Source organism: Helianthus annuus, chromosome 14 (assembly GCF_002127325.2).
Source record: "Helianthus annuus cultivar XRQ/B chromosome 14, HanXRQr2.0-SUNRISE, whole genome shotgun sequence".
NCBI lineage: Eukaryota > Viridiplantae > Streptophyta > Magnoliopsida > Asterales > Asteraceae > Helianthus > Helianthus annuus.
Window position 1 is genome coordinate 172,069,222 of NC_035446.2, and position 20,292 is coordinate 172,089,513.

The 20,292-nt window shown below is 36.9% G+C and overlaps 2 protein-coding genes across 2 annotated transcripts; one reads left to right on the top strand and one right to left on the bottom strand.

The window, feature by feature from the left end:
* Nucleotides 1–463: 463 nt before the first annotated feature.
* On the top strand, nucleotides 464–4,318 carry LOC110905121. The gene is made up of 4 exons (XM_022151004.2): nucleotides 464–751; nucleotides 1,523–1,736; nucleotides 1,824–3,169; nucleotides 3,260–4,318. The coding sequence occupies exons 2-4, from the start codon at nucleotides 1,545–1,547 to the stop codon at nucleotides 3,993–3,995; spliced, it is 2,274 nt and encodes a 757-aa protein (XP_022006696.1). The 5' UTR covers nucleotides 464–751; nucleotides 1,523–1,544; the 3' UTR covers nucleotides 3,996–4,318.
* Nucleotides 4,319–4,849: 531 nt separating this feature from the next.
* Nucleotides 4,850–10,552, bottom strand: LOC110905122 (ferric reduction oxidase 4). Its single transcript, XM_022151005.2, has 8 exons — nucleotides 10,327–10,552; nucleotides 10,150–10,243; nucleotides 9,868–10,056; nucleotides 9,486–9,720; nucleotides 6,381–6,708; nucleotides 6,020–6,260; nucleotides 5,233–5,930; nucleotides 4,850–5,149 (listed from the first exon to the last, which is right to left on the bottom strand). Exons 1-8 carry the CDS (start codon nucleotides 10,478–10,480, stop codon nucleotides 5,004–5,006), a joined length of 2,085 nt encoding a protein of 694 aa, XP_022006697.1. The 5' UTR covers nucleotides 10,481–10,552; the 3' UTR covers nucleotides 4,850–5,003.
* Nucleotides 10,553–20,292: the final 9,740 nt, after the last annotated feature.

The following is a 20,292-nucleotide window of genomic DNA, read 5'->3' on the forward strand; positions in this document are numbered from 1 at the left end:
GTGCTGGCACAGGTTGGAACCCGTTGGCTGCTACCTGCCGAGTGCCCCAGCCTTTCTTATGGATTTGTATGTGTTGAGCCCAAACATATAGGGTCGGGCCTAATTAACGGTAACCTATTTACCTAAATGATGATCCGGGAACGTCCTTCGGGAGGTAATGGTAGGATTTCTTTTGGTTAAGATGCTATAAAATCTCCCTTCTTTTTCAATCATATGTTTAACCCACGTAGAGCAATATTCGTTGGTCGATGAAAATGATAACAAAAGTTTTAAACTTACGTGAATGTAACAGACTTAATATTTATAATTGAAAATCAAAATAGTGTTTTTATATTTTTCAAAAAGAGAAGGGTGGGAGAAAAGCATATGAACCGTTGGATGTTAGGGCAAAAAGTAAGCCACACGATGAAAACCCTGGATGATCGGCCGCACACATCTCGTCTATACTAAACTAGCTGCCAAATGAATCTACACGTTTGACCTAGCGAAGCGCTATTATCATCTATCTTTAGGCCATAAATACCCCTTCTCCTCTGCCAACCATTTTCTCTCTTCTCCTCAAGGATTCATTATCAGCTTCAACAGCATCCGTTAATCAACACCACGATTGGTTCATGATTGATGCATCTCTAACATCGAAGACTTTATGTGTATGATTGATTCCAAGGATGGAGGTTAACTTTCGTTTGGATTGCTAGAGAAACACCGGCCATTTGTTGTTGATTGAGGTCCAGTAGAAGATTAAACGCAGGTACGGAAACACCGTAAGTTTATTTTGATTTTGCACATCGGCTGTCAGAAACGATTTAGATCTCCGGAGTTTTTGTTCAACGAGTCCCAATTTTCTAATCGAAGATGTATGGTTTGAAGAGAAGTACAGAACGATAACCTAATCATGTTACCGTGTGTAACTCATCTCTGCCACACAGAAATCTTAAAATCACACTGTGGTTGTACCTTTTATATTGACTTCGATTTGCTGTTTCACATCTAAGTTGATGTGTGGAGGAATGATTCCGATAATCGGTAGATCCGAAGAAACTAAGTTTATCGGTTATCGTGAAGATGAGCGAACATTCTTCCTGCTTTCGATTTAGGTTTTTTTCTGGTCTCGTTCATGTTATGGAGAATGATTAACGAACAGGATCTGAAAATTGAGTATTTGCCCCAAATTTTCTGTTGAAAAACTGGATTAGGGCAAATTCTCGATCTCTGATGAGATAGCGACTTTTTTTCATTCTGAATCTGGTAATATATATATTAAAACATCCGAGAAGTCGTTTGGGAAATCGTCAGGTTCTTGGAACTTTTGAGGTTTCTAGATCTAATAATACTCAATACCTTTAGATCTTATTAAGAATTTTTAAAAAAAACGTACCCTGTATAGGTTCAGATCTGTATGAAGGACTTACTTCTATGTTTCTGGCTAGATCTATGATTGCATAACTAATATATGTAATCCTGTTTAATGTCTCGCGGCTAAAATAAAGTACTAAACATATCGATTTCTATTTTGTTGCAGGTCACTCTGCAAGCTATAATTTATGACATTGAAAGTGTCTCAACTAACACATACCAGAATGGATCTGGAACTTTTGAACTATATCAATGTGGGTATGAAGTGGAACGTTATGAGAAAAGGTCGAACCAGCATGACTAGACGCCCAAGGAAGCCAGGGGCAGACGGTTTATTGGTCTACAATATACAGGAAGCGCCCGCCTTTGAAAGCAAGAAGGTATTTATTTGGTTATGAGAGTTCTGTGTTTGGTTTGGTTTGGTTTGGTTTGGCATGGAGTTTTACCTGTATATGTTTTTTTGACAGTCTGGCGGTACACTGAAGATTGTTGATGCTTCTTCAAAGAAAAGAAGACTTTCGCATCAATCGGCATCACCACCTGGTCAAACGCGGTGTATTAAGGGTGAAGAAGGTGTGTCGCCTGGACCTCAAACTCCCTCTCTTTATCGTGAAGATTCTGGTCAACGGTGTTGGGTATCAAAGAGCCAGAAAACAAAATCCAAAACTCGGTTGAGAAACAGTAAGATGAAGAAGACGAAAAAAGAGGTTTTAAATCTGGATGACTTTTCAGGTATTGAACTTCTTGCTGATGTTGCATGCAGTAGTTTCATTCATGAAACTGCAGATCGTGTTGAGGATTTCTCTATGTCCAAAGAACACACAACACCTGAGGTTAAAACATGCAGCATTGATAAAAACGAAGATAGCGTATCACCTGGATCAAATTGTTCGGTAGTTCAACAAACTGTTCATGGAGTTGAGGAGAAAAAGGTTGCTCCTTCCAAAGAGTTAAGGTTACATTGGGACTTGAATACTGTAATGGACGAGTGGGTGGATCCTTGTGATGATAAGCTGATTGAACCCGTGAAGCGTGCTGATGCTTCTATCTCAGTTGTTCCAGTCATTGATAGCTGTAATGTTAATTCTTGTAAAGAAACATATGAATTTGTTGAAGGTTTGGAGGTGACGGGCGCCAAGACTGCTACTAAGATGTCAGATGGCGAGAGTTCTGCAAGCAAATCAGAGGTGGTTGACTCTTTGACTCATCCAGCCAAGTGTGAAGATCTTTACGCTTCAACCACATCAGTTTTAAAAGAACAAGTCATTGCAAAATGTGAATCAGGCACCATAGATGGTCTCAAGTTCGACGAGCAGCCTGTTTTTGAGAAAGTAATTCAAGTTGGTTGTAACAACAAAGTTACTACAGATGATCATGTGAGTGAGTGCTGTTGCTCAAATGTTACTCAAGAAGAACAGGGTCACATGGCTGAGGGAGATTTAGAGGAAAAAAATCAGGTTGGTTATGATTCACCCTTTGAAGATGGCGAGTTACGAGAGCCAGTTGCAAAATCAGGAAAGGAGACTGTATGTAACAAGCCTGATAACATATACACCGATAACTTTGGCACTATTGAAAACCCCGTGACAGGAAAAGTCAACCATGGTCAAACCATGGACAATCCACATTCATTGTCGGTGAAAGAAGTTGTACCTAACAATGAAACCGAGCAAGGTGTGCAAGTAGATACTTTTGAAAGACTGCATGCTGGTGAACCAGGAAAGGATATCCGTGAAAGGAAAGGCGGGTTGCATATTGATGAATCAACATCTTTTGATGAGTGTAGGAATGGTGAATTTATACATCGAAGCAGGTGATTTTATATGCTCTATGACCGTACCATTTTTTACATACGTAACCTGATGTTTTTATTCCTACGTTCTAACGGTTCTATTGAATGCAGGTCTAGTAATATTGGAGATTCGTCGATGAGAGTATGGGACTTGAAGAGCCACAGGTGTCTCGGCAGAAACTATTCTAGAAACTATAATTCAAGAGGTGGTGGTGGTTACAGGACCCAAGACAGAAGACCATCACCGTCCGACAGAAACAACGGTTATGGTAGCTATAGAGGACCAGCACCAGCTAGAGGCCATGGCGGTGATAGATACAGATATCATTCACAAGAATACAATGATCTTAAACCTTGTTATTCAGAAGTAAAACCACATCTTTCCTCTGGTTTAAATCGGCCCGGTACTCGATCTCGATCCAGATCTGGGTCCCCTCCGATTGCTTGGAATTTTCAAAAACGCAAAAGTTTTGATACAAGTAAATCTGGTGAGATTAAAACCGGAACCAGGGGCGGTCATGTGTCTCCTGAGCGCTCGTCTAAATGTATTGATGACCGCCATAGATTCAGGGATGACCAATTTAGAGACACAAGACGGGCATCCATCACAACGATTCAGCAAAAACAACGATATGAACCAACTGGATATCCTGAAAGATTGAAGCCAGATGATTATTTGCGGTTTAATCAACGTTCTGCAAGGTTTTCACATACGACTGGTTACAAATACAAGGATAACAGCGATGATATCAGGAAACATGATGGTTACCATGAAAAGGTGAACCGTGTGGGCCGATCTGTTGATGATGGTGTGAGGCGGTTTAGGCATGCTCATAATCGAGAGTAAAAAGTTGTAGTTTACAGGTTCTAGTTCGGGCTCACAGTGGAGTACTGAATCTCTTATTCTTTTTGTTTTTTCGTTTCTTTTCATACAGTCTGGAGGGTAGTTATATATAAAACCAAGCCAGGCCTTGGACCAAAGTGCTAAGAGTCTTTTTTGTCATGAGGGGTATTTAGGACAATTTCATTGTATGTTTCTTGTCCTGTTTTTTGTTTGGTCAATCACCATTTTGATCGAATGGTTCTCTTTGGCCATCATCTCCTCTGTAAGAAGAAAAAAAAGCTAGATTAAAAATTTTTGAATGCAGATCTGCATTCTGTTTTCAATCATGGTTTGGATCAGTTGTTGATTTAATAATAACACGCGCTGCACAGACAACAATTGTTTATAATCAAGAAATTAACACTTTGATCGTGGGATCGGTCTCTACTCGTTATGAGTGAGATTTTGGTTTTAAAATTGCGTTATGCGCTCCGATGCGTTTAGTCCAAAAATCTGATGCGCGATGCGAGCGCATCACGTATGTGATGCGTTCTTTATTAAAAATAGTTAAAAATTATTTATACATAAAAACTTATAAAAACATACTTAAAGTAAAACAACTGACGTAATTAGAAGGTAAGAGTTGTGTTTTTTGGTTCAAATCAAGCATACTAAGATGTTAATTATAGAAAAAACCGAACACAGTTCATAAAATCTGGAAAAAAGCATAAGAAACAATGTTGCGTGCATCATAGCGCATTATGCGATGAGCGCGCAATATTCTCGCATCACGTAAACGCCTCGCATCAACTGTTGCGATGCGCTCTCATTAGCGCATCGGGCGCATCACGCATAATGCGCGCATTTTAAAACCAAGATTGAGAATCAAACCTTCAAATCCCAGAACAATTATTACACACTGTACTTGATTTACAACCAAAATATAAACAGCTGGGGAACTTTTCTTGATAAAAAATATACATTTATCAAACATATACGTTTAAAAAGCCACACGGTATGTTCTTATCGTCATCACCAGTTAAAGCTCATCGATTCTAGATGAAGATTATTAGCTTGTTTTGAAGAACATATCTTAGCAACTTCATGTCTCATTTTTCTTGGCCCACAAACTACAACTCCCACATCTGAGCTTTTCTTGTTGTTCTCCATCAGTATCTCTGTCACCATAAAAAAACAAACATGGATAAATGTATATATCTTCTATTATACAACATTTAGTGCAAAGGGAATTGAATTTTACTCTTTAGATCAGGCCTGTGTCCGAAATGGATCGAAGTAGTTTCAACAACAGACAGATCAGCACAGCTTTCAATTTCTCCGGTCTCACCAAGTTCCAAATTTTGCACCTTCATTGTTTCTTTTTTATCGTTCTCCTTCTTTCGCCAAAAGAACACGAAGCTAGTAGCCAAGAAGACGCTAGCACATACAAAGAACATGTCCCATAGAGTTTTATAAGTGTAATTATAAGCCGAAGGTCCTCCAGCGAGCTCTTTAGGATAGATGTGGTATCGAATAAGAATCCCTAAGAAAATAAGAAACAAGACGAACGATGATGAGATTATCACGCATAACCATAGCCAGCTGTCGGGTCCAAGTGGTGCCGAAACGGGCATGTCGTTTGGCATGGGTTTGAACCATATGGTTCGAAGAGAGCTGTCAGTGTTTTCAAGGGGTTGTTGCTGCTCAGTTTCTCTAGTGATGTAGGCTTGTATTTTCAGATTTGTTTGAGAAATATTTGAAGTGGTACTAGTGTTTGATGTTAATGGTAGCAAGAGCTTAAGCATTGAGAGATCTGTCGAGTGTTTAAAGGCGCAAACGAGGAGAACATTCGTTGGAATCTTGCGGTTATCATTGAGTTGTTGGAAAGTAAGCTCACGGATTATGGAGATAAACGGGGTGATGCCACTGCCTCCACTGATCAACACCAGATTCTCATAGCTACACACAAAAATATAGAACCGTTGCGTTACATATGATGCTATCCTCGCTAAGTTTATGCATTATAAATAACTAAACCAAGAGTTAACCTTAGAAAATGTGGTGCAGCAGGTCCATAGGGCCCTTCAACAGAGACTTGAAGACTATCGATCGGTGAGCCAGAAAGCTGTTTGTAAAGCTTGTGGGACCAAGTTCCCTCACACTTGATTACAATGCTTAACATTTCAGGCTCGGTATTAGCGTTGGACGTCACTGTAAAAGGATGCCACTGCAACGTGGAGATTGACGGCACGTTCACGAACAAGATGCTTGTTGGAGTATACTCCAATCCTGCAACAAATTTAATTATTAAATGTATTTTTGAAACAAACAACTGATCGCTGTGTTAAAAAGACAATAAGTAGATACATGAGTTTTAACAAAGATTTTGAGGGGGACAATCAATCATACCGGCAAGCTTGGAGAAGTTAAGTTCAATGACATTACAAGGCAGGAGACGGGCAGCGATAAGCCGAATTCTTGTTTGTGATTGTAAGAATCTCAGGTATCTATCGATTAAAAAGAGGAAAATGCCGGGAAGAATTAAGCAGAAGTAGGCCACTCCAACATGAATGATGTAAAAGAAGACGTATAGAAGGTAGGTTTGATGGACGTAGAAGAAAATCTCGAACATCTTCTGCCTCACTCTACGGATGCTTGTAACCCACATAATTATTGCGAGCACGAATGCGATTTCTCCGGCTACGTTGGAAAGGTAAGTTTTGCTCCATTCCTTCATCTGCATCATCACAAAATTGCATGTTTTTTTCTTGTTAAGTAGTCCATTGAACATGATGTAAACATGTTACATATCTATTAGTTTATGAATAAGAGTTTTAAAAGATCGTTCTAACATGAATATGATTCGGTTTTGTTAAGACCGTCGACTTAAGACGTTTCATAATTCAACATCGAGTTGTTTAACTTGTTTCGGTTACCAAGATACATAGTTGTCAAAGGCGCAAGGCGCAAAGGGTGAGCCTTGCTTGGGCCTAGGCTCAAGGCCCTTACAAAGAGAGGGCTCGAGATAAACAAGGTGTATAGCATAAACATGTCATTTTTGGGGGGTTTTAGACGCGTTTTAGGCTTTTCAGGCTGGTTCCAGTTCATTTTTTATACTAATCATGTCCGATATCATTTCACACGAAAAAGGGCAATTACAAAGCAATGGCAGGTAGTCCATTTTGGGATGGTTCTGATTAGTTTGCCCGGAATTTGCTAGAATTTTGCGCGAGAGTTTTCAGGATTTGGTGGAATCTCGACAAATCTAGCCGTAATAGGACCAGAATCTCACCCGAAGGTCGCCAGAGCGCCTAGATAAGAGTAAGGCGTTTTCCTTGCGCCTCGCCTAGCCTGAGGGCCTAGGCGTGCGCCTGAAGGACTTTTGACAACATGGCTAAGATATAACTAAGGACCTAAATCACCTAATGCCATACCTTTCAAATTCACTACTTGGGCTATGATAAGCTGATTAAAAATTTTCAAGAATTTCAGTTAACCATAATCCATGCTTGGTACCAAACATGATATCTAGTATTTTGTTATAAGAGATTTTTTTTTTCAATTATGAATGTATTAAAGGGTTTAATGGTCACAAAAAATACAGATTCTATTACAGCTGCATATATAGACAAATTAGTGATGGTTTTGTCAAGCCACTAATTGCAACATTTCAAAAAGAAAACATGTTTGACATTGACACTTTTGAAACTTTCCTAACTCAAAGAGGGACCATAATCAGCGTCAACAGTTCCAAAACATTTCATCGTTAACTGACACCGCAGCTCGTGAACCATAGTCTTACACTCTAACCATTTGATTCGTCAATATAAACGACATCAAAACACATTTTTCAAACTTCATATGATTTTATCTAAGATTTGATTCATTTATGTTATAATTTTCCTTACATAAATAAACTAATTTTTTTAGTCATAAACCATACTATTGAAGCAAGATACATCCATATTTCCAAGCAAAGCAGAAGTCTCACCTTTTCAATTTTGTCCAAAAAGAAAAGGGGTTGAAATATTTAATATTCTAGACAACTGATAATTCCAATAACATAAAACAACAATTTTTTCTTTTTGTCAATTCTCCCTCCCCCACCACCCCACTCACTTCAATTATCAGCATCCACCATCTTAACCAGTATTTTTGTTTCATACGTAAAGAATATTATATGTCATAATAATATAATGAACTTGCATTATAAAAATATGGTTTTCTAAGTTTAATAACCGAATAATTAGTTATTTGAGTATTTTGATAAATTTGATCATTTAATAAATTAATATAAATTTAAAACAAAATATTTTTCAGGGGAGAAATTGACTCAACACAATTTGTCAAAATATATTTTTGTAAATTACAAAATCGTCCTTTATGTATTTCACTTATATATTGCAAACTATATCCTTTGTCTTTAATAATTACAGAAAACGTATTCGATGTTTGCAAATCTTTACAAGTTATGCCTTTTAGCCCTAACTCAGTTAATTTTTTGTGGTTAAATCTGACCAAATGGACCTCACGTGAGGGTATTTTGGTCATTTTACTCTTATGTGGGGTCTATTTGGTAAGATTTAACCACAAAAATACCCTCATGTGGGGTCCATTTGATCATATTTAACCACAAAAATTAACTGAGTTAGGGCTAAAGGACATAACTTGCAAGAGTTTGCAAACATCTTGTACGTTTTCTGTAATTATTGAAGACAAAAGACACAGTTTTCAATAAGTGACATACATAAAGGACGATTTTTGTAATTTACTCTATATTTTTTTTACATTACAATATATAAATGAAAGTTTGACTTTTAATAAGTGCCCTTAGGGCTGACGGCAGATAGGCAAATCGTATCTAAGAAATTGATTATTATGAATTAAAAACAACCCAAGATAGTCATAAACAAAAACTAGTTATAAGGGAACCCGGGGCACTCCGTGATATTATCACGGGAACAAAGTTTGACGCGTGATGGCCGGCCGCCGGTACATGCGGTAACGCGTTATACATTAACGAAATCCATTTTCCGTTATTTCCTTCACGCGTTATGATTTTGGTTTGTGAGGGTATTTGTTGGTTGGGGGGAAATTGTTGGGTGTGGTGGTGAGTGATGACCACCCCTACTAAAAATGCTTGTGAGTGATGGAAAAATGGTCAATGACATGGCGAAACTTGATTGGTGCTTGTGAGTGATAAATTCTATCACTAGTGAACCACCCCTAGTCCCCTAATCCACACATATAAAATGATTTACGTGTATATATATGTGGTTATGATCTGTTTTCTCTTTCGTAATCTATTTTCAATGGCTTTTTACTTTGACAAGCAAAACAATCATGATCTAATAATCAGTACACTCTTTTTTGTATTAACTTTTCATTATTATATGTATCATTATTATGTTTAACGATCAATATTATAAGTAGAAGTTAAAATTAGAACCTAATTCGATAACTGGAAATCAAAGAATTAAAAGGATAATGCATGAGTAGGAGTAGGAGTAGTACCAACTCCATTTGATCAGTGATACCCCAGTAGATAATGAAGCCAACGCTATGTAGAGCGAAGAGAACCATGGATATATGCCCCAGCCATATGTGATACTTGATACTCGATTCTGAAGTAAGCCCAACCAATCGTAATAGCGATGATCCACGAGTCACTGGAAAGAACAAAAACGCCCATGTTATGTTCCCGATATACCCAAGCCTCAATGACACGCTACGGAACCTCGCCTGCCACCTGCATAATTTTATCAAACGTACATATGTATGTCCTAAAGTCAGATATATATATATATACATGTATTTATGCGTCACGATATAAAACAAGTTATATAAAAGTACTCTAGAATTAAGGTGTTAACTATTAGTAGTAACGGCTACTTACACTTTTTCCCCGACCCCGTGCATCATAAGGTGGCCAAAGCTCACGTGCAAGTAATTATATAAAGACCATCCTAGTAACGCAACGGATAAGACTGAAAACACGACGGCCATTGTGCTCACGATCCCTAGAGGATTCATCACGATCAATGGCCGTTTCCAAAAGTCTAACCATCTTCTTCTAGTAAAATTTCTGCACCAATATACATACAAAGTATTCAATTAACTTATATATATATGTTAGTTCTAGCAAGCTTTTTTCGCAATATTTGAACGTTACATTTACCTTTTCGGGGCATTTTTCGCTTGAAAATGGAGGTAAAGACAGCCCAAAGATGCCAAAAACATTATTGGAAATGAGAAAAGCACAAGATTAGTTCCTGCATATTAACACAACAACATATGGTAAATCATATATACATATATTATCCATTTCGAAGATTCAAACATAAGGAAAGCTAACCTTGTTCGCGGAAATAAGTGGAGTTTAGGTGTTTCGAGAGGGAGAGGCTCCATGTGTATTTGTAGGTTTTTGTTGGCAGCATAATCCACATAAAGAGCCACCCAACGAACACAAGAAGCATCACCATTCTTACTAGTGCACCTGTGTGCTCCATCCTATCTTTCTTAATTGAGAACTCGATCAGGAGATATTTCTCAAAAAAGAATTTAAGGGAATTAATGTGGTGTGTGTTTCTACCAAGGCGTACACTTAAATATATACCCTCCAAAATGAGTAAGACAAATATAACAAAGCGCTCTTTGGCAGTTGACATTATACCACCATGTGTTTACAGCAAAAGTGTCATTTTCAAGGGTTAAACTATATATAATATGATATGATATAACTAATTAATAGGATAACATAAACTAATCACGATCCTTAACCCTTTGATTTTTTTTATTTAGTTTTAACCGTAACAAAATTTGTAACTTTTGATATGTTATACAAATGTTTTATTACTAATTTTATATAGTTCTTCTAACGCAAGAGTGTAAGACAGCATGTTACATGCTGCTGATATATATCAAGTTCTAAAAAATTACAAGCTGATATTATTAATTAATTAACTGAGTCTAGCTAGGTTTTTTTTTGTTCCATCAACAAAACATGAACAACTAACTTCAGTCCCCATCTCCCCCCCACCCCCCCCCCCCCACACACACACCCAACAATTGTCACCACTTTCTTTTTTCCCTCCAGTAATCAGTGTATCATCACTATCATGATTTATGAATGTATTATATATTGGGAAAATTACGAAAATGTCAGTTGACCAAACCTGTTTTCAAATTTGTCACGCTCCTGCGTCCTTGGAGCGGGGCTTCATGCGCGGGATGCGTCCTTAGAGCGAAACCCAATAAAAAATGGACACGTGGCCACGGGATGCGTCCTTCAAGCACGGAATGAGTCGGGCAAGTTTCTGAAGCGTCCGGCGAGTTGCATATCGATTTCCGACAAGTTTTCCGGCGAGTTAATTGTTAACATAAAAAAGTTGCAAACTTTTTCGTTTAATGCACTCTTTTGCCTGTCATAATATAGCAGTTAACTGGTTAGTTGAAAACGAAGTGGTGATGATGTTGGAAGGAGACAACGGAGGCTCGTTTCAATGAAATAACTTGCCGGAAAACTCGTCGGAAATCTGCAACTCGCCGGAAACCTCGTTGGACTCTTCAGAAACTTGCCCGACTCATCCCGTGCTCCAAGGACGCATCCCGTGCTTGAAGGACGCATCCCGTGGCCACGTGTCCATTTTTTATTGGATTTCGCTCTAAGGACGCATCCCGTGCTTGAAGGACGCATCCCGCGCATGATGCCCCGCTCAAGGACGCAGGAGCGTGACAAATTTGAAAACATGTTTGGTCAACTGACATTTTCGTAATTTTCCCAAATACACGGTTGTTATTTCACAGATAAAGTTTCTTCATTTAGTTTTGTGCATTCTTTTCCAAGGTGAATACACGTCTTTTTCCTATTTGAAGGTTTTTGCTTCTTAACAATAAAATTTTTGCAAGAGAAAATGGATTTTTGATGATTCAGAGCATTTGTCATAGTTAAAAGTTAAGACGGTTGCCAAGGGCCTTCTTCCCCTTAATGGTGTTCCTTAGTGAGTCAAGTCTAGAGCGTCAAACTAAGTATGGACGGTTGACATCCCGTCTCAGGAAGGCTCACTCAGGTATTGGGTTAGTTCCAAACACTGTTAAAAAAAAGTTAAAATGGTTGAGATTGTTGCTAAAGGATATTTGTTACTGATTATGCTTGATTTTAACGGTCATAAATCAATGCACCTCGTTGTTAACCAAATATGCGAAAAGCTTCCAACAATTGAAGAGGATTGTTGATTGGTTTTAAGCTTGTATATCTTATGCTTATGGAAAAATGAAAAATTTTCATGGTCATCGTAAATATATGTTTTTACATGCATGTATATATGTAACAAAACATGTGTTACGCATGTAACATGTTGATGTATGATACAAAAAAGATTTTTTGTTACACATATGCAAAACAAAGATCCTATCAACGCTTTTATTTTTTAAGGTTACGAAATTAAATATAAAAGGTAACCTGAAAAAATGAAAATAAAAGATAAAAATTGGCGTATAGAGTTTTCTCACTGAAAGTGAGTTTAGCGAGTTTCCAAATTAACCTCGTGTATACCAGTTCTTATGCTTCTATAGAAATTAAAATTTCTCACGCCATCGTAAACATATGTATTTACATACATGTATATATGTTACAAAACATGTATATTATGTATGAAACATGCTAGAGTATGGTAAAAAACGAGTTTTTGTTACATGTAACGCAAAGAACCCATCAGCGTTTTTCTGATTTTTTTTTCAAAAGTAACGAAATTAAATATATAAAACTAACCTGAAAAAATGAAAAAAAATGTTATGGATAGTGAGTTTCCAAATTAACCCTGTATGTAGTTCTTATACTTATTGAGAAATGAACATTTCTCATGTCACCGTAAATATATGTATTTATGTGTGGTGTATTTACATTTATATTAGGATGTTGATGTATGATACAAAAAAGATTTTTTTGTTACACATATGCAAAACAAAGATCCTGTCAACGCTTTTATTTTTTAAAGTTACGAAATTAAATATAAAAGGTAACCTGAAAAAATGAAAATAAAAGATAAAAATTGGCGTATAGAGTTTTCTCACTGAAAGTGAGTTTAGCGAGTTTCCAAATTAACCTCGTGTATACCAGTTCTTATGCTTCTATAGAAATTAAAATTTCTCACGCCATCGTAAACATATGTATTTACATACATGTATATATGTTACAAAACATGTATATTATGTATGAAACATGCTAGAGTATGGTAAAAAACGAGTTTTTGTTACATGTAACGCAAAGAACCCATCAGCGTTTTTCTGATTTTTTTTTCAAAAGTAACGAAATTAAATATATAAAACTAACCTGAAAAAATGAAAAAAAATGTTATGGATAGTGAGTTTCCAAATTAACCCTGTATGTAGTTCTTATACTTATTGAGAAATGAACATTTCTCATGTCACCGTAAATATATGTATTTATGTGTGGTGTATTTACATTTATATTAGGATGTTGATGTATGATACAAAAAAGATTTTTTTGTTACACATATGCAAAACAAAGATCCTGTCAACGCTTTTATTTTTTAAAGTTACGAAATTAAATATAAAAGGTAACCTGAAAAAATGAAAATAAAAGATAAAAATTGGCGTATAGAGTTTTCTCACTGAAAGTGAGTTTAGCGAGTTTCCAAATTAACCTCGTGTATACCAGTTCTTATGCTTCTATAGAAATTAAAATTTCTCACGCCATCGTAAACATATGTATTTACATACATGTATATATGTTACAAAACATGTATATTATGTATGAAACATGCTAGAGTATGGTACAAAAACGAGTTTTTGTTACATGTAACGCAAAGAACCCATCAGCGTTTTTCTGATTTTTTTTTCAAAAGTAACGAAATTAAATATATAAAACTAACCTGAAAAAATGAAAAAAAATGTTATGGATAGTGAGTTTCCAAATTAACCCTGTATGTAGTTCTTATACTTATTGAGAAATGAACATTTCTCATGTCATCGTAAATATATGTATTTATGTGTGGTGTATTTACATTTATATTAGGATTATAGGATAACATAAAAAAAGATTTTAGTAAAAACTCTAAAAAACGGTATTCCGCATAAACTTTAACGCAATAAAATTTAATTATTAGCGGTTATTAATACTGATTCACAACCTACTAAACGAAGATGGATTATGATAGGCTCTCGGTATCCACACATCCTCTCTTTTTATTTGCACATCCCTAACCCTACAGGAAGTGTATTGGGCTATACGGTTCCTGTAGGTCAAAGCGTATTGAACTATACGCTTCCTATACGTGTACTTGAAGTACAACTTTTCAGACACTTTTCATGCAATGATTATGGGACCAGAGGAACCGTATAGCCCTATACGCTTCCTATAGATTTTTTTTTTCAAAAGCAGCATATGGCTCTTATTATTATTTTTTTTTAACGGAAAGAAACGAGTAACAACCACCGTGACACCGGGCGCTGTGGCCAAGGTCGACTACTCAACCGCCACCAGCCTCTTGGCTCTCCCAAATACGTGGAAACCCGACCTCTACCCGTCCGAAGGAATGGCAGTGGAATAATCGGTAAAACCTCGCCTCCCATCCAAGATGAACCATATTTGTAACAACTGTCACTAAAATCCATAATTAGGATGGTAATTAGCTATTAAGGAAACCCTAATTAAGAAACCCAAGTAATTCTGCACTAACCCTAAAATTTCCAGAACAATCGGAATCAGGATCAGGGCCCCTAAAACTCAGGGGGGGATAAACCCTAGCCAACGATTATCTTCATAACTTTCAATCAAAATCAAATTTGATAAAACTGTCAACACAGCAAGCCTAGTTACACACGTAGCTACCCTATGAACATAGGTTACCACTCGCGTAGCGCGACGCCTATAGGGGGTACCCCTCGCGCTACGCGACGGTGTCAAATTTCGGGTATAAATAGAGGGGGTTGGGACTTGAATTCTGTCTTTGGAACGACGTAAATCCGAGTTACGTAGATCAAGTTATCACAGAAACAGTCCAACACACACACACAATTATCGAAACGCTGCCGCAATCAGGGTAATAACTCGATCGCTATTACGATTCAACGTCCGATCGATTATAACTATCCAACGATAGTCCAGGTGCTGCTCAATTGAGCTAGTACTTTGATTATTCGTCGTGATTTCGACTTGAATATTAGAGTGCTGTTCGAATTCGGACTATGCTTTGTTATTCGTTGTGAATCCGATTGAATTATCGAGTATTGCACTGATTAATCGTTGTGAAGGTTTAATCTCGTGAATTGACGTAATTGCTGTATTAGTTACTAACCTGTGTGTGTGCATTGTGTTAAATTAGGTTTAAGCAAGGCTAATCAGTAGGCTTATATCTATTGGTCGTTAATCTGCAATGTGAGTCATTCTTCTTTTTAAATTGTTTTCTCACCGTTTGTGAGTAAGTATTACAATACCTCAAATTATTTTCAAGGTTATAAATTACAGGGATTAAGTCTTTGTAATCACCAAATTACAGCTGGTATGTGGGGTATTGTGCACATTACTGTTATTATCACTCTATGTGAGTGAATATTACTCTATGTGAGTTATTATTACTCTGTGTGAGTACACCGTCACTATTAGGGCAACGGGACCCAATAGTGGTATGACCACAGTCACAGAAATGAATCGAGTGACAAATACCCATTCTTGATAATTGGTTGATAGAAACATTGTAATCGCTCTTAATACTGCAAATTATAACCAACGGGTCGTTTTAGAAAACAGAATGATTCACTCAGTATTTCCCCGCTGACAAAACCTTTTTCAAACATGTTTCAGGTGATCTGTGTGATCCAGGAAAAGTGCAGTAAAGCACTATCAAGCTCAGAGAAGTGGCTCAGTGTAAATAAACCAATAAAACGTGTTTTGAAAAATAAAGATTTCTGTGTGAAATCAACTTATTGTAAATTATGGGATTTATCCCTTAAACTTGGTGTAATATATTAAACGAGCATTTTACGGTGAAAAGATCCTGTTGTAAAAAGACTTCCGCTGCCGCATAAATTAAATACCACGGGAACTGCCTCGCGGGCCCCGACTCCGTCCAGGGTGGGTCGGGGAGCCGTGACAATATTGCCTTATACGCTTTCTATACTTTACTTACTTTACTGACATGGGAAACGTATTGCCCTATACGCTTCATATACTTTACTAACAACGGAACCATATTGCCTTGTACACTTCCTGTTGGGGGCACTTTTCAGATCTTTTAAGTTATGAACTGCGTGTATGTCATAGCGAGGTGGTACATCGTACCAATAGGAATCGTGTTGCCTTATACCAACCAAAGCTTTATAGGAAGCGTATTGCTGAATACACTTCCTGGTAACTGTAAGGAATCGTATTGTCCAATACACTTCCTGTTGGCCTCACTTTTTAGTCCTTTTCACTTTTCAGTGCTTTTCTATGTCTGAAATGCCTGCATGACAGAGAGTGTCAGGGTTCAGTGTATGAATGGGAAGCGTATTGGCCTATACGGTTCCTATTGGTGTGGCATTTATTGCTTTTGAACCCTATAAGAAGTGTATTGGGCTATACACTTCATATTAAGGGATGTACACTAATTTTTGGGGGGTGTCTAGATACCATGACCCTTATGATATATATATATATAGACACGCACGCACACATATAGATATTTATATTTGAGCATTCAAAGTAAACTAGTAATATATTGAGAATCGAAGGATAAATACATATGCGTATACGTGTTTCACGTAAACCTTGTAACTTGTACAATTTCATCGGTTGCATTTCAATTGCTAATTAACTTCCTTTTGTAATATCTAAGAATAAGCTACGTTTTTCACAAATATATAATTCGAAGACTTAACATTAATTAGTATATCTATGTGGTTTAAGTCCCCAAAGGACATTCCAGTGGTAATTAAGATGCATCCTATCTTAGAGGTGAAGGATTCTGATCCTATAAAGTATAGGTAAGGTATATGTGTTTAATAGAAGTATAGAAGGTGTTCTAAAAGATATAAGTGATTTAAAAGTAACTTGAATTGCGACCCGCCGCAATGCGGCGGGAATTATTTAGTTATAACTAAGTCGATCTAGGACCTGAACGTTATGTTAAACCTATCAAACCGGAAAAAAATAGACGATGTAAAAACGTTCACCCACACACGCACGTTGCGTCGTGTTAAGGGTGGGGGTATGGTTAATCACTCTAGGTTGATTGAGTGATTCTCTACCCAATAATATTATGTCATGTCAACTCCTAATTCCACTCCCCATTTTGCACTCAATCACTAGATATGGTTAATCACTCTAGGGTGTTTGAGTTATATATTTTTTAATTGGTTCTTCTCTCCTCTCTCATCTCTCTCTTTCTTCCATCACTCTTCTCCACCTTTGGTGACTATTCACCGATTTCTCACCCTCTCTCTTACTCAAACATCCTAACTCAATCATGATGGTGTGGTCGTCGATCGGTGACACCCACTCCCCGCACATCATACCGCCCACCCTAACTCGCAAAATTTAGAACGAAACATAAAAACTTTAAACCAAAGACGCACGTTGCGATATGTTAAGTCACAAAATTTAGAACCAAGCATAAAGCGAAAAATTTACGGAAAATGAAAATTATAAATGACCAAAGTTGAAAGTAAAAAAAGTTGTGAGCATAGATTGCAAAAGATAAAAAGTTTTGGGTTAAAAGTAAAAAAACAAATAGTTTTGGGTTAAAAGTAATTTATGAAAATTTTTTGGGTGAAATGTAAAAAAAATCAATTTTTTTTGGAAAAACCCCAAAGCCAAGGTTACAACAACCATATGCATAACCATTTTTTCTTTGAGAAACCCCCAAAGCACACCCTACGTTGCGGCGGGGCGTAAAACGGTGTCAAATAGTACTAATGCCACACAACCGTCATCGACCACCAACACTGACTCGAACTAGGATCTGCGTGTTGCGACGAACCTGTCAAACATGGAAAAATAGAGGTAAAAACGTTGAACCACACATGCACGTTGCGCCGTTTTAACTTGCCAAATTTGAAACAAATCATATAAAAGTTGAACCACAGTCTACGTTGCGTCGTATTAACTCGAAAAATTTAGAACTATACGTAAAACGAAAATTTGCGAAAGATGAAAAAGATAAGTAACAAAAGTTGTGAAGTTAAATTGCAAATAATGAAAAGTTTTGGGTTAAAGTTAAAAAAACAAATTATGTAGGGTTAAAATTGTAAAAGGTAAAAACCTTTGGATTAAAAGTAAAAAATCAAAGTTTTTTTTTTTTTGAAAAAGTCTCAAAGCACAAGGTAAAAATTGTATTGCATATTTTTGTTGCTTATTTATACTAATAAAATATTTGGGTTGAAGATGTTTAGTGTTATGTAGTGTAATTTCCTCTTGTTTTGTTTAATATTTTGATTATTTTGAAACATTACTTGGATCGACGATGATGCTCTGGCGAAACGTCAGAGCGTGTGTTTTTTTCTTGTTGCCTCCTTTTTAGACGCGGTTGCAGTGGTTTTAAGACATGGTGTTCCTTGACCGTGTGTGAAAAACAACCCATTTTATGCTCACAATGTCTGATAATCGTTTTTGTAGTAATGCCCTTTTCGGAGGAGGAATGGCAGGCAAAGCATATGGATGAGATAATCGAGATGTGCATGCACTATGACAAAACCTATTCTTTAGAGCACGCAAATTGCCACACCCGGATCTTTAATTCATTGTTATTAAATAACTCTCTCCTACTTTGTAATAACTGTGATGTTCCCTTTTAAAATTTTCGTAACTTATTCATATGAATTTCAAATTTTAATAACCCACAAACGCCATAATTGGATGAGTTAGAGTTTACTACTAGGTTGTTCCATCCTACTTATTTCGCATGTCACCATAACGAATAAACCACAAACGCCATACACACATCAAACCCCCAACAAATAAGAGGCGAAAAACAGATAAACCACCACAATGCACGAGCATTCCCACAAGTAATTTTGAAAATTGCACTTAATATGGTGATTTTTTCTAAAATCGTCATTACATGGTGATTTTTGTTTAAGCGGCTCTTCTTTTCATCGATCTAAAATCGTCATTATATGGTGATTTTGTTTAAGCATCTTTTCTTTTCATTGCAGACTGTATGTTTTCTAAGGATCTTTACTTTGATCATGATATCGTATTTGTTTATGTTTCCCAACCCAACTCAACTTGAAAATATTAATGTTTAGTCGTAAGAAATTCAACTACCAAATAAAGATGACCTAATTTTCAAAAAATAAATAAATAAATAAAGATGACCCGATAAGAAAAAGAATCATGAACCCGTCACTGATTTTAAGCATTTTCACCATGAACTTCTCCGCCCTCTCTAATCTCCACCTCTCCCCCTATTCTTTAAAAACCACCAAAAACCAAACCATTGGTATGGTCGAAATGACATCGTGTGACCATAAGTGACGCATGTGTTTTTCCTTTGGCTGTTTACCGGCTATCACCAGTAAACGTGGCGTCAACTGAAAACTAGAAGATGAAATACTTTCCATTATTAAACTGAAAAAAGAATAATTTACTGTTGACAACAAAGGTACTTTTTATTACTAACTAGTACAAAATGCGCCGCGTTGCGGCGGTACGTTACTATAACAACCCGACTTTTTGAAGTCAAAGCAATGTTGAGCAAAATGCGCCGCATTGCGGCGGTACGTTACTGTATCCGGTGATGGATCGAGCAATGTTGATGTTTCACTTTCGGGCTCAAAAACAAACCTAGTTTTTTCACAATTGTTGACCAACGAAGGTAGGTAACAAGTGTTTGATTTGTTTTGGTTGTTTACTGTCATCTGTTTATACACGGGTCATAAGTTACAGGACCGTAAAGTTGACATATAGATCCATGTAGTCGTGTATTCAGTATCACATATGTAAAGATGCAAATCTGGCACGTAATGTTAGCTAATGACATTTACATTGCTTGTTGATGAAGTTGATACACATGAATGCATTTCACTTACAACTAAGTTTAAGTTCAACTTATTGATGAAGTTGATACACATGTGACAGCTCCCTCCGACCCACGCATTCTCAAGCTACTTTTCTTTCGATTCCTCGCGATTCTTGTAAGTTTTCACTCCAAATCTTGTACTTCTATCATCTACACACACTTTCTCATCAATTTCACCATCAAATCACAACTTTTAACCATGAAATCACCTGATTTCGGGCTGTTCAATGATGACGTCATCCCAGGTTCGCATGAACTTCGGAGAATGACTTCATTCCAGCAAGAACGATCCGAATATAACA